The sequence below is a fragment of the Cyprinus carpio genome, chromosome B24 (genome assembly GCF_018340385.1).
Source record: "Cyprinus carpio isolate SPL01 chromosome B24, ASM1834038v1, whole genome shotgun sequence".
NCBI classification, from domain to species: Eukaryota; Metazoa; Chordata; class Actinopteri; order Cypriniformes; family Cyprinidae; genus Cyprinus; species Cyprinus carpio.
In genome coordinates, this window is record NC_056620.1 from 18,714,481 (window position 1) to 18,729,735 (window position 15,255).

A 15,255-nucleotide genomic window follows, 5' to 3' on the forward strand; every position below is an offset into this window, starting at 1 on the left:
CTTCAAGGCTTAATATAATTTAAACGGATGAGTTATAAAAAAATTCACCCCCCTCACAGTTGTCACGAAGGGCAAAATTAGCTATATAGACCAAAATACTTTTTTGTATCAGGCTGTAAACGTTTTTTTCTACTGTAAATTTGGGCATTTTAACATGGGGAGTCTATGGGATTGAGTCCCTTTTGGAGCCAGCCTCCAGCGGCCAGTCGATGAATAGCAGTTTTAGTCACTTCCGTGTTGGTTTCAATAGAGGGAGCGGGAGGTTGCCGCTTGGTGTGAACCCACTACTCACAATATTTATACTACAAAATGGCATAGAATGTTCATTCAAATTTATCTAGTCTTAAATAATGTTCTAAAATATTAGCACAAAAAACTTTTATACATGATTCATGGAACATGTTTTTATCTGAAACGTTTTAGTTGGATGTTCGTCTGACATCTTTTAAATGTTTCTTGTTTTAGAATGTTCAAAGGACATTTAAAAGTAACATTCTGATAATCTTTGTACTAGTAATGTTCCCTTAAACTTTGCATAGCTATTTACAGAACTGGACTTTTTGTATGTTTAGAGAACTTTCAGAAATAATGTTTTCAAATTAATGTGAACAGCAAATAGCAAAACATTCTTAATTTGTTAGCTGGTTGGCTGGGACCTACAAGGGGGCCTCAAAATTACTAAACAATATTTAATATATGAAAATAATCATATATATATATATATATATATATATATAATATATATATATATTATATATATATTTTTTTTTTTTTTTTTTTTTTTCTACCTTAATAAGTATCGTTTTTATGGAAAGAACATAAAGTTTGAAAAACTTGCGAAGTCACAAAATGAATTGTAGTTAAATTACATAATTACGATAGTAATATATCTTGTTTTCTTTAATTTTACTAGCAATAATAATAATTATGTATTTATAATTATTATATAACATTATATAACAGTTATTATATTATACATTTGTGGTAAACTACATATATATCGAAACTCTCATTTTATGTTAAAAATGTCGAAAACAAGCAGCTTTGTCATTATTATTATTAATAATCACAGGCATAGACAAGTGCAGTGCTCTCTTATTTTTTTTCCCCCAGATTATAATTGGTCCATCCTGATCAGTGCTGAGAAAAGTAGCATGTACCATTCAGCAAGGCTTGCTACTTCAGCAGCTGTGTGGAAAATAATTCACACCTGAATAATGAAATAACACTGAACTGAAAACACACAGCAAGTTTAAAGGTGTTCCACTAACTGAGACTCAAACAGTAATGCATACAGAAACACAACAGCAACACTAAACTTATCTTTGCAGGTGCAGTGCTAGCATTTGATATGCAGGTGTACTATTAATAACAAAGAGTCTCATTTCTTACACACCTGACCTGTTAAATGAGTTTTAGCAGCATATAAAGTAGGAAATTTGACTAATTGCTGCATCGTTTTAGCTTAAAGTACATCTCTCTAGGCGTCATACGTGCGCATCTTGCACAAACTTTTGAAAGTTTCATGCTAATCACCAATCTGTTGCTCTAGTTCCCTTCTTTACGCCCTGCTAACACAAGTCATTACACCCTGCTAGCAAACCCTACAAATAGACCAGCTTAATGCTATTCTCTTCTAACCAAATCCATTAGAGTTTACCAGCAAACCCTTTGCATAACATTGCTATCAGCAAACAGATGTCGCTAAGAACACAATGCTAACAGTGGAAAAATCATTACGGTGGACAATAAAAGCATTAGGCCTAGCGGTTAGCATCATAAAGCACACACAGTTGAACTGCAAATCAGACGAATCCCATATGAAATGCTAATTATGGATGAGAAACATTATTAGCCTTCATTTCAACATGAGTGGTGATTAGAAACATGGGAAAGTTGAGAACAAGAGGGCTTTTGTTAGACCTTCGAGAAGGCCATCGCTGAGTAATTGGATCAGAAATGGAGAACGCGGGAGCGCTGAGTATTCGGATTCCTGGCGTTCTTCTGTTACCCGTGGCTGATTCCAGGAGAGATCAGGTTCAGGTTCATTCTTGGGTGTGAAGAAATGAGCCGGTGCCCATGAACAGATGAAGCATTGTAGAGAGAACAGCTGCTCGGCCATCTCTCTTTCTCTCTCCGGCTTTTTCTTCTCTTCATCTGTCCAAGCCCCCCTCTCTTCCTCTTGTTCAGCTCTCTCGTCTAGACTTACGGCCTTTACTTTGGCTCTACCATAGCTTTTCCTGTTTCAAATTCAGATCTCTATCCTGACCAATAAATATGCTGACCTTGAACACAAACCATCATAAAAATGCAGTGCTATTGTAGAATATTTATGCTTGCTCATGGCGAAACATTTGTTAAAAATATTTAGATTAGTTATAAAACTGAAATCGCAATCATTAATATATGGCCTGCATGTTCTTTTGAATATTATAATCTGCTTAAGGTAATTCAAAATGTGGCAACCATCTTCGTAAACTTGTAGACTGCGTTTTTTAACATTTAACAATGATGATTAAAATAAAATAAGATTGGCCATAAATATTAGTATTGCATATTTAATTATTAATATAATATTATTTTTTTATTAATTGTATTATTTTATTAATATTATTACTATTTTATTTGTTAATAATAATAATAGTTTTTTAAAAAACAATTTAATAAAATTATTTTATTTTGCAGTGAAATATTGCAGTAGTAATATATGTTGGTTTGTTTAATAATTTTACTAGTAATAACAATTATTATATACTTATAATTATTATGTAATATTTATTATAGTTTTTTTTTTTTTGCCAAATTGCGCAGCACTACAGACAACCTTTTTAATCGCAATCACAATTTTTAGCAGAAAAATTATAATTAGATTTTTTTCCTTCAGTTAAATATTGCAATAGCAATATATCTTGTTTTTTATAATAATTTTACTAGGTGTAATAATTATCATTATTGCAAAATAATTCTATTATATTATATTATTGTTTGATAAATTTTTTTTTTTTGCCAAATTGTGAGGCACTACAGACCTTTTTTTTTTTTTTAAAGGAACGCTCCGACTTTTTGGGACTTTAGCTTATTCACAGTATCCCCCAGAGTTAGATAAGTCCATACATACCTTTTTCATTTCTGTGCGTTCTGTAAGTGTTATTTGACGCACCCACCGCTAGCCTAGCTTAGCACAAAGACTGGATGTGAATGGATAATGCTAGCATAGTAATCCCAATAAGTGACAAAATAATGCAAACATTTTCCTATTTACATGTTGTGATCTGTATAGTCACAGCGTGTACAAATAACAAGGCTATATGAGACAGAGACCATTTTTAATCGTTTAAATACTGGGAACTATATTCTCACTAGGCGTAGGAGCACAGCTTACGTTACTTGGGCGGAGTGGCTACTTGGGCGGAGTGATTAGCGCAGCACACGAGATGCCCTGTTGATGGTTCCGTTAACAAAACAAACGTGACTAACTAGCTAGACGTGACTCGTGATCATGGCTGACTTTGAGGAATTGTCAGACTCAGAGTAATTTTACTGTGTATCAAACCAAGATCCAGAACCATATAGTTTTGAGCCAGGATACACAGACGAGGAGTTACAAAGTGCTGTAGAACACTCATCTCATCCTGATTAATAATTATCACAGAAAATGTATAAAGAATTATTACAGGAATTGATATATTTGAAATGCAATTTATTACAGCTGACCAAATATATTCAACAGCATATAATACAGTAATGTTAGATAATTGCATTACAATAGCCAAGAATATGGGGAAAGTAATAGCAAAAGGCAAATAGTTTTTGCCCAATGAACCCACAGACAGTAACGTTAGCCTACTACTTCACAAACATTTTCTCAAAAAAGAAAACTGCCCATCCCCCTCCAATTCATTAGCAAGTTGAATGTATTAGTCCTGAGAGTTACATTTAGCGCCGCTCATTTGTTATTGAGCGATACAGTGTGTTCATGACAACACAATAATAACAATAAAGGGGATACACGGAGCCCCTATTCACGTAATAGTGTCACTACTAAGGTTATATTACATTAGCATGGCACTGTTACAGTATGGCTAATGTTAGTCATCTCAAAACATAACGGAACACTTACCGCAGCAACAGGTGATCCAATTTGTCCTGTCTTTATTATCGATGGGATGGCTGTATCCTTTAGCGTTTCATGGTCCGTGTGGCAACTTGCATTTTTTCAAAATAGTCGTCTACAGTAAAATGTTCAGAGCAAACGAAATACTTCGTGATGGTGTTTACAGGTGTGTTTGTAACTATACCCAGAACAAGTAGCCATCGATTCATCAGGTCAGCGTTTTTGGTTGGAATTCTATGAAACATCATAGTATTACCTGGTCTCCCCTGTTTATTGTCGCAGCTCTTTACAATACAGCGAACACCCATGACTGTACACTATAAATGTACCATCTAGTAATTGCTGACTCTATTACGCCAACTCTGAGCGAACTCTCTGCTCCTCACCACGGCGCGTCTCGTGTGCTGCGCTAATCACTCCGCCCAAGTAGCCACTCCGCCCAAGTAACGTAAGCTGTGGTCCTACGCCTAGTGAGAATATAGTTCCCAGTATTTATACGATTAAAAATGGTCTCTGTCTCATATAGCCTTGTTATTTGTGCACGCTGTGACTATACAGATCACAACATGTAAATAGGAAAATGTTTGCATTATTTTGTCACTTATTGGGATTACTATGCTAGCATTATCCATTCACATCCAGTCTTTGTGCTAAGCTAGGCTAGCGGTGGGTGCGTCAAATAACACTTACAGAACGCACAGAAATGAAAAAGGTATGTATGGACTTATCTAACTCTGGGGGATACTGTGAATAAGCTAAAGTCCCAAAAAGTCGGAGTGTTCCTTTAAATCGAAATTTTTATGTTATGTTTTGAATTTTGTTTTTCTGGGGGATAATGTGGTTATGCTACGAACCCTATTAAACTTTGCATTATTATTAATTTTTTTTTTTTTTTTGCGCTACAGACATAAATGTTTCCTTGATACATGTAACTTGTTGAGTACACCTGTGCAGTTACTTTTCTAAGCGATCAGATGGAGGATTTTGAACTAGACAACATGCTGAATAGACTTTATTTACGCTTGTCCCAGCCTTTTTATGTCAGCGTCAAATTACATACAGCAGTATTTCCAGTACAGCTTAATGAGAATCCATATTTGTGAGCTCAGTTTGCACTAAATTCACATAAGTTGCTGTAAAACTGCCTTATAAGAAGGAAGACAGAATCTAAGGCAGCATTTCAAGACTCCTTTGAGTTTAGCAAATCTAACAAGGGATGAATAAAAACACGCTGGTTCCGAATCCAGAGGAAATGGATTTGAGACAGACACTCACAAGAGAGAGGAGAGATTAAGGACAGTATTTAAACACACACACACACACACACACACACACACACACACACACACACACACACACACACACACACACACACACACACACACAGCCTTACTCAAATTTTGAATGGAAAGATAGGGACAAAGTGAGAGATACAGAGAGAGAGGCAGGCTGTGCCGGCGGAAGGTGCTGCTGCTACCCACATGGAATGCTAATGCTCCAGTCGGTGGGTGAGAGCCTATTTTGAGAGCTGGCCTGGTGTGTACCAGCGTGAGTCGCTTTCCTTACACATACAGGTTATGGATCACATACAGTACAGTCTGCAGGCCATTCTAATATAACATATTATACATAAATGCTAATTCTGACATATACTGTATTATATTATGTGTGTACTGTGGATAAAGTCTCTTTAGCTGCTGTTTACGATTGTCTGGGTATGTGATGACATCACTGACCAGTCATATGACACATTTTGTTCCCAACGTCAGAAATTCCATCATTATGAGGTTTCAATTGATAAAAAAATATGTTTTTATTGAACTATGAGAGCGCTGAATTCTCTCGTCAATAGTATTTGATGCACTTTGTTTATTCTTCAGTGTTTTGAGAAGTGAATTAATGTAGTGATTGCCGTTTGATGTCATCAGGAACAAAGCCGCACATACATCTGTTTTGCCGTTATAAGAGTTGCCATAGAAATGAATAATTTCAGAGTCTGAGGATGTGAAAAGCTCTGAGTCTCAGAGTTGTCATCTCGTAATTACAGTAATTCTGACACAACATGAATGGAGCAGTTTCAAGACAACATTAAATCGCATTTGCATTTAACTTCTATAATGCGTTGTATTCATCAGGATTTGATTAGATTGCGAATCTTTGGCAAAGATTTGTTGATTTTATTTTTTACTGCCCCCATGGCTATGATAATGTTAATTTTATCAGTTTTTTTTCTATCAGTATTTTCTATCTATATTTTTATTTATTTGAAGATTTTGATTTACTTGATAAAAAAAAAAACAGTCTTTTTGTGAAATATTATTGTAATCGTATGATTACTGAGTCAACAAACAACCCTTTTGCACATCTCTAATCCATATTTCTACACACACACACACACACACACACACACACACTCACACACACACACACACACACAAGCAAACACGCATTCACACACACACACACACATCTTTCTCTATGCTGACAGACTACTGACCCATATGGATTTGCAATACAAAAGTTCCTCTTCACATTTATTTTATCATCCACCCTTATCTTGCAAGTTATTCTCTTCCAACAGAGCTTGTTCTTTACACAGATGTTCAGATGTTTCTGACACGAGCCACGGTTCCTGTCTGCTCTTGTGCACGGCCCCACACATGTGACTAAATGTGTTCATTGGAAATGTAGGTGAAATTTTTCAATTCTTTAAGCATGTCTCCTGATTCACGAAACATTCAGGGCATTCCTCACTCTTGATTGTTTTTCTAACCTGACAAACCCCATCTCACCCTGATTTGGGTGAGGGAGAGAAATATCACTCTGGAATTTTAATTTCCTGCATGAGTGCAGCCACATGAATGTTCCATATTTTCCACTGTAGCCGATGTTATCACATCAACATAAGAGCACGAAAAACTTCAAAATCTGTCAAAATCTGTGTTCGCCTGTGCGTACCCCTCCCCGGGGACATTTTGGTGAAAAACAAAACATGCTTATCTTTTCAAGAGCATAATGTGCAGGTATGGTGCCTCTATGAGTAGCTGGAAATATTACAGGTTTTCTTGTTACATACAGGTTCACGTTTGCTGAAAGCAGATCTGAACTGGTGTAAAACAAGATAAAAAAATAAAAAAAAGTAAAAAAATAAAAAATAAGAAATATATAATTTTTTAGGGATGTCAGTTAACGTGTTAACATGCTGTAATAGTTTTATTTATTTAAAAAAAATGAATTGTAATATGTGCATCTGATAAAAGTCCAATATAAACTTGAAAAAAATTAACAAATGCCACGCACTCTATTAAAACATTTAAAGCAATGTTTAGGTCAATTGAACTTCCTCAGGCGTAAATGTTTTAAATTAAATTAAATACAATTTAAATGTTAAATATTTATATATTACATTTATTTATTACATTTAAATATTCAATTATTTAACATATTTACAGGATTTGAGAAAGTTAGAAATCATGAAAAATTATTTATTGTAAAAAGTGCATTACAAATAATTTTGAATTGAACTGAAAATGTTTCATACATTAAATATTTAATCTAAAAATATATTAAAAAGCAAATATTTTATATAATACTATACTTAAAAATAAATCATATCATTCATTATAATTAATATAATATTTTAATAATTTGCTTTAATACAATGACAATACAAAAGACAGTTAAATTGGGAAACATCTGTATAATGTCAAACTTATTTTTTTGTTTTTTTTTATTTAATATAATTAATATATTTATTTGATTATTATTATTTATTGAATTTATTAATATTTATTTATTTATTATTATTTTATTAATTTTTATTCAAATGACAAAAACACATTTTTCACAAATGTCTTTACAAATGTCTATTTCAGGAAGGGAGATCATAATATTTGGGGGTCTTTGAGTTTAAAAAGTGTAAAAATAAACCTGTGTTAAGCAATAATAATAGAGACATTAAACTTTGGATGTTTAAATCTAATTTTTGCATGGTCATCAGTGGAAAAAAAATGCTTCTTGGTGGCAGAATGTAATTGTGGCATTGACTACCACAAGTTAATAGGTCCATCTTAGCTAAACCTTGACTTGCTGGTTTGAACCTAACCTTTTGGTTAATCTTAAACCACCTCAACATGATGTCCATAGCAGCAGGAAAGAAGCTACACAGCTTCATCTGTTCACAATTTTGATGCTAAAGTGTAAAGCTGCAGTTGTAAACAAATGGTTTTCTCACTCTATTCTGTGTATTTCACCTTTATCATCCCAGACAATCTCTCTTTCTCTCAGCCTAGAACGAGACCAGGAGATTGTTCCTGCTGTGAGGTCTAACTGCTCTCCTTCACACACACACACACACACACACACACACACACACACACACACACACACACACACACACACAGTTCCACAGCCCAACTGTAATGTTCTGTGTCTGTTTCTGAAACCAAGCAGGGCGATAAAAGTGAAAAAGAAGGTAAGAATTTGAAAATAGCCAGAAAATCACATTTTTCTGTGTAGTTTGTCTCCCTAACCCAGACTAAACTTAATCTTATGAGCTGTGTCACCCTAATTGTACTCCCAGAATCCCCGTCACTTACTGCTTTACACACTGGCTGACCTACTTACAGCTTAATTGTGACTTGTTTCAAATATATCTCACAATTTACTTTATATCTCACAGTATGACGTCATTTGATTTTTTTTTTTTTTTTTTTTTAACTCTAATGCAGAAATGGGCTTACATACTCAAGTGAAAAAGTCTGTAAGTAGCAGGTTGATATATAAATTTTTGCAAAGCCTGTAAGTCATGAAACAGGTTTTGGGATGTGATCTTGAATAGTAAAGCTTCAGAAGTATGTGTGATATTGCAAATTGTGTATGTGTGGTTGCCAACAACGTTGAACTGTATAGTCCACTTGAGAAATTGGTTACCCTGGTTAAACTGACACATCTGAACTAATAGCTACAATTGCAGAAGGATTGACAGCACCCTGGCTCCGCCCCCCACACTATATAATCTGTGCAAATAATGTCTTTGGATTCAGAACTCTTGGTGTCAGAAGCAGTGTTGCAATGTGCATATTTTAAACAACTATTATGTGTGTGCTTGTGTTTTAATCCATAAAGTCACAGGTTGCAGTTTTTGGGGTTTATTTACAGCTGGGCATTTAGGCTTGTTAGATTTTGGCTCCCAAAATTTTCAGATTAGCTGGAGAAACAGTTCTTATCCCATACCACAATTAACACAGTCAACCCACACACATGCTTATTTTAGCATATCTTGGTAAGCTGACTTGCATACATAGGCCTTCTTTGTCAGACTGGGTTTCTTGTTTTGTATTGTTTTTTGAGAAATCTGGCAACACTGGACAGAGACAAGCTGGTCTTGCAGAGACAGACTTTGGCATAATGTCTGACTACACTGCAGCTTATTCTTGTCAAGAAATGCCCACCAAGACAGGATGAGACCATCTGACCAGCATGTCAGTATGTAAAACAGCCACAGTTTGTATTTGTTTGTACACAGTTTAAATCTGAAATCAGTGCAAAAACAATAATTAGGTCAAGGTCAGTGTGGAAAAACTTAAATTATGATGCAATAGAAATAAAACACTTGATGTAAAGTTCCTCAAACAAGTTCCCTAGAACCAGTTCCCTTCTCAAAATATCAGTTGCTTTAAATTTAATGGTATGTATACGCTAAAACTGACCAAATACATGTAACTCTACATGTAAGACTCCATCTAGAGCAATCCAGAAAAGCAGAGCTCATGAGGCAAAGTTATTTGCTTTAAAGGAGAGAGAGCTGAGATTTACTCTCCAATAAAGCTGGGTTTATACGTGACCAATGTAACCAGGTTTACGTACCATCATGGTTAGGGTTCCCCAGAGTCCAGGGCTCATCTGAATCGAAGTGTGTGTCTCCTCCGATCCCCGGACCGGGAAAGTAGGCATGTGCAAGGAAACCCCCTTCTCCATCGAAGGGGGAGCTATCGCCATGGAAACCTGAGGCGAAAATGATAGTAATATCCACATCTTTCTTGTTGCGCTCCAGGTCGCTGTAGGGCACTGCCTCGAAACGCAGCGGCGTGACGTTCTGCCACACGTCAAACGCCCGGCGAATGGCATTGTGGGTCTCCTCCGCTCCCACCTTAGGCGTGACATTTTTTATACTGCAAAGAAGGTAAGATAACAATCAGAAAGCTTGTATTTTACATATAATGATCAAATAAACAACTCTGTGTTGCACATAACGAGACGCACAGGACGTTTAACTGCAATAGAGCTTGCTATCAGCAGAGTTTAGATCATTTGAATCATGTTGAATTAAATTATATTTCAAATTTTTTTCTTATTATAATTCTCTGTGAAGCAGTGTTGTTAAATATAATTTTGTTAATTTAAATAAAGCTAAAGTATAGTATAAAAGTACGATAAATAAAAAAGTAAGTTATACAATTAATAATAAATTAGTAATAAATACGTAATTACTAGTTTATTAAGTAATTAATATTACCATCATTTTAGTAATTACTATTACTAAAATTACTGGTATCACTTTATTTTAAGGTGTCCTTGTTGTAGTGTAATTATATATTTAAGTAGGCCTACTGAGTAATATTAATTAACTACATGTGTTTATTTTATGGTTAGGGTTTGGCTTAGTGTTACTTGCATGTAATTATGCATAATGAATTGTTATTATAATAGTAATTACATGTAACATGTGTAACAAGGACACATTAAAATAAAGTGCTAACACACAACTAAAACTAAAATATAAACAAAGCTAAATAGAAATATTTAAAAACGAATAAAAATGATGGAAATAAACAAAGTATAAAATTTAAACTAATTCAAATTATTAATAAATACTGTAATTATATATATATATAACTAAAACTAAAGTAACACTACATGGTTGCATTTGAATTTGACCAAAATGCATCTTACAGTATAAGGCAGCTTAACTTAGCTAGTATTTTGGAATCATTTTCACTTTGAAAATGATTTAAAATGCTGTCTACATAGACAGCTCACTGGGTTTTGGAACAGAGCAAGTGTATCTCACTCCATGAAATCTTGCAGAAAGAAAGAGAAACAGACAAAGAGAGTAAATTAGGAGGAACCACTGCTTCTCCTGCTCCTGCTCCTCTGCTGGAGGTGTTACAGTTGAAGCAGGGTTTATTTTCTCACTGAGGATTACCAACAGCTCACAGCACTACAAAAGCCGCCTGATGTGGGCATATTTTCCAACCTCATTTTTTTTTTTTTAATGATGTGTATGATATGTTTTAAATGTGTTTTTAAGCTCTTTACCAAACCACATTTTCTTTAGCCTCTGGACTGAGTTTGTGAAGGTTGAAGGATGCAACTTTGAGCCGCTCTGTCTTAATGTAGTAATGTGATGGTGTCAGTGTTAAAGAACCTACTTTAAGACTGTACACTACCTAGGATACAAGCTATGCATAGTTAGTTTAACCACAGTCAAGCTAATGTTTTGAAAAAGTATGCTACCTGCAAGTCATCTAGCCACAACTTAAAGGGGCAAAATCTTTTGAAATGAACAGGTAAGTACTTGCAGATTCTTAAATCAAGTGAATAATTTCTTTTTGAACAGCTTGATTTGCATAAACATTCCAAACAAACTGATTCACTGGAATTAATCAGATCATCCTTGCTTCATTTGCAGAGTTGTTTTTGATTAAAAAAAAAAAACCCTTCAACTTAAATTTTTGATTAAAAAAAAAAAATAATTTTACTTAAAAATTTATAAAAATAAGGCTAAATAAAAATATTTAAAAACAAAAATTAATAAAAAGGACAAAATCACATAAGAAAATTGCTATATACATATATATATATATATATGTATATATATATATATATATATATATATATATATATATATATATATACATATATATATATATATATATGTATGTAGGCATTTTAATTGAACCGTTTACTGGTTTGCAGTTTATCTGAATGATTCATTCACAAAGCAATCTGAAACAAAAGCAGTTGACTCACTTTCTGATTCATCTTCTTACACAGACTCTGATGCTTAAGTACATACAGTATCATTTATACTGTAGAACTTCTATCTGATATGTTTCCCATGGGTTACTTTAACATTTACTTGAGGTACCTTCATGAGGGTTTCTCTTCTTATACAGGTACTTGAGTATGACTATCAGGTACTACAGCATAGTGCTTGCGTCTGTATTAGCCAAAACTCTCAATCAACTCAGTAGCAGCTGTTTTCTCAAATGTGCTGAGGAATTTAAATTGTATTAAAGCTGTGCCTCTTCAAATATTTACAAGACATAATATCTCGCGGAAACCTAAGCTCTATCTCTATTTGTCTCTCTCATTCCCTCCAGGTGGTGCAGGATGGATTTGGATATCATCCGTGTACAGTTGTTCTGTCTGTGAGCACAAACTATTAGATCAACATCTGGCTTCCACTGTTCATGTATTTTTCTTGTCTTTCTCAGCTGTACTTCCCAGAAATCCTAATCCTGTCTTTGAACTTCATGACCCTTCAGATATTTATTTTCCTCTTTAGGCTTAGATTTTCAGCTCAGCTGCTGTGAAGGCTGCTTGTTAGAGCCGTGTGAGTGTTTTACAAACCTTCCTGCCATGTTTCTCATCTGTGACATACAGAATTGATTCAGTTAAAAAAAAATCACTGAGAAAAGAAGCATAAATTTGCATCAAGTCTGGATGCCAGGAAGCACTTGGTTGATGACCAGAGCCAGTGGAAATCGTTTCTACAGTCTAACCACGTTAAATCACCGCGACAGGTAGGGGTTAAGTGTTTGTCAAGAGGGCACAATGGTTATAATTCATAGATCACGTCTTTTGGGGTTTGAACCTGTAACTGTTTGGCTATCAGCCCAGCTCTTTAACCACAAGGCTACACCACCACCACCAGAAGGAAATCTTTCCATGGAAAATCCAACAGCAGGGATATTGTCGACTAAACTAAGCAGGGGTTGTGTGCTTTTCAGAATTAAATTGAGGGTATGACAGTTATGTACTAAAAATGAAAAAAATAAAAATCCTTTATGTTTTCAAAAAGTTAAATGTCAAACTGATTCCCGTTCACATGAATCTGCAAAAACGACCAAAAATGCTGACCAGACCAGTAGTTGGAGATGCCACTTAGTAAAGAAATACTACACACCTGCGCGCATAGCTACTGAACACATTATTTAACAATATTGTGTTTTTTTAGTTAACACAGAGACTGTAACGGTATCATTTTCAAAAGTTTTCAGGCCCCCAAAATGCAGTTGTCATATAAATGAATGGCCAAAAAATGTAAAAAGTTTTCCATTTTTAGTTGAAAACCGAGTTGTGTAAACACCCCATCAGAATTCCTTTTGAAATCCCTGAATTTAAATTCAATTTTGAATTGAGGTAGCAAACAGCAAGTAGAATTAAAATAAATCAAATGCTGGTTTGTTTAAAAGTTTTAAAATTCATCGATAAAATTATAAATATAAATAAACTATAAATTAAAATTATTTAAATAAATAAGTATAGATTTAGACAATTTCCAAATTTACAGATTAAATCGTAAACCTAGTTTTACTGAATAATTCATGACAGTGCAAAAATAAGTTAATTATAATGTATATTGATATTTAAAAAATATATTTAAAAAAATAAATTATTTACATGAATTACAAATTAATTTTTTATATAAAATGTTAATAGATATAGAATAGATTAAAATGTATATCTGTAAAAAAAAAAAAAAAAAAAAATTCTGGCCTAGTTGACTTCCAACAAAAGAATGAAACATGTTTGCATTTAGCAGACACTTTTATCCAAAGTGACTTTAAAAAAAGGAACAAAGGCAAACTATTTTCTAAAATAATCAACATTTTGCCACAGATGCTTTCCTCAGAGCTTGTACTGAACCGTGAGCATCCTTTAAGCCACTAAATTGTGAATTCATATAAGAAAATGTTCTTTTCAGAAAACACAGTATGGCCTAAAACCGGCTTCTGTCAAATCAATAGTTAACAACAGTGCCCATTACATATGCTGTTACAACAAAAATTGTGGTATTATACCATCTTAACCCATGTAAACACAAGGGCTCACACGAAAGAGTCACTGAATGCACAACACCTCGCTTTGTTCTTTCAGGTCCTTTGCTGGCGATATTGAAACTATGTCAGTTACGTGAATGACTGTGTGTGTGTCACTAGTTATGAGAACACAGACTGCTTTGAGACCAACTCAGTTAGCCCAGACTAACACACACACATACAGTGATGCTATTTGTGCTTGTTATAGCATAAGGATGAGGAGAGGCCTCTGTGTGTGTGTGTGTGTGTGTGTGTGTGTGTGTGTGTGTGTGTGTGTGTGTGTGTGTGTGTGTGTGTGTGTGTGTGTGTGTGTGTGTGTTTTTGTGTAAGTTCTGCCTACCCATCTGCTCAGCCTGGCTACACACACACACACACACACACACACACGTACACACTCCTGCCTAAATCCACCATTCCCTTACATAATCATAATCTCTCTCTATCACTCTCTGTCTCTTTCTTTATCAGTAGGCCGTATTGTTTGACTTATGTCATATCAAATGATACACTGGTCTTTTGTAATTTCATCTTGTCCATGAGCTTGCAAAAACACTTTTACTGTACATTAACACAATCAGAGCAGGCCAGAGAGTTTAAAAGAAGAATTGTGAAGCTGGAGATTTTTGTTAAAGCACTTTCATGAATTATTCAGTAAGAATATTTATTATTTGAGCAGTTCAGCTGTCTAAATCTTCCTTCTGAGGTGAGACTATGTTTCTAGGTGGATAAACTTCTGCTTATGTCCTACAGTGGTGTGAGTTTATCTGTCACAGCCGTCACACAAACCCACCGACACAATACTGCCAGGCAGATTATTTTGAGGCAATGTAACATGGTTATATTTGAATATAGGTCATACATAAGCTGTGGGATTATCAAAGAAATATTGCATTTATAGAGAGCATCATGTTAGTATAATACGTGTCACGGCAATACAAATCACTTGTCGCTGAGGTTATATAAGAACAATAACTCATTGTAAGAATGTAGGTCAGAAAAAATGCTGCAAATGCCAAAAACTGCTTTCAAATT

General features: G+C 34.5%; 1 protein-coding gene across 2 annotated transcripts in view; it reads right to left on the reverse strand.

The window, feature by feature from the left end:
• Window positions 1-15,255, reverse strand: part of LOC109050205 (matrix metalloproteinase-16-like) — a 56,747-nt gene that overhangs the window by 23,252 nt on the left and 18,240 nt on the right. For both annotated transcript variants that reach the window (XM_042751555.1, XM_042751556.1), the window contains one exon: window positions 9,983-10,287. In XM_042751555.1, coding sequence (XP_042607489.1) covers window positions 9,983-10,287 — 305 coding nt within the window. The remainder of the gene's footprint in view (window positions 1-9,982; window positions 10,288-15,255) is intronic.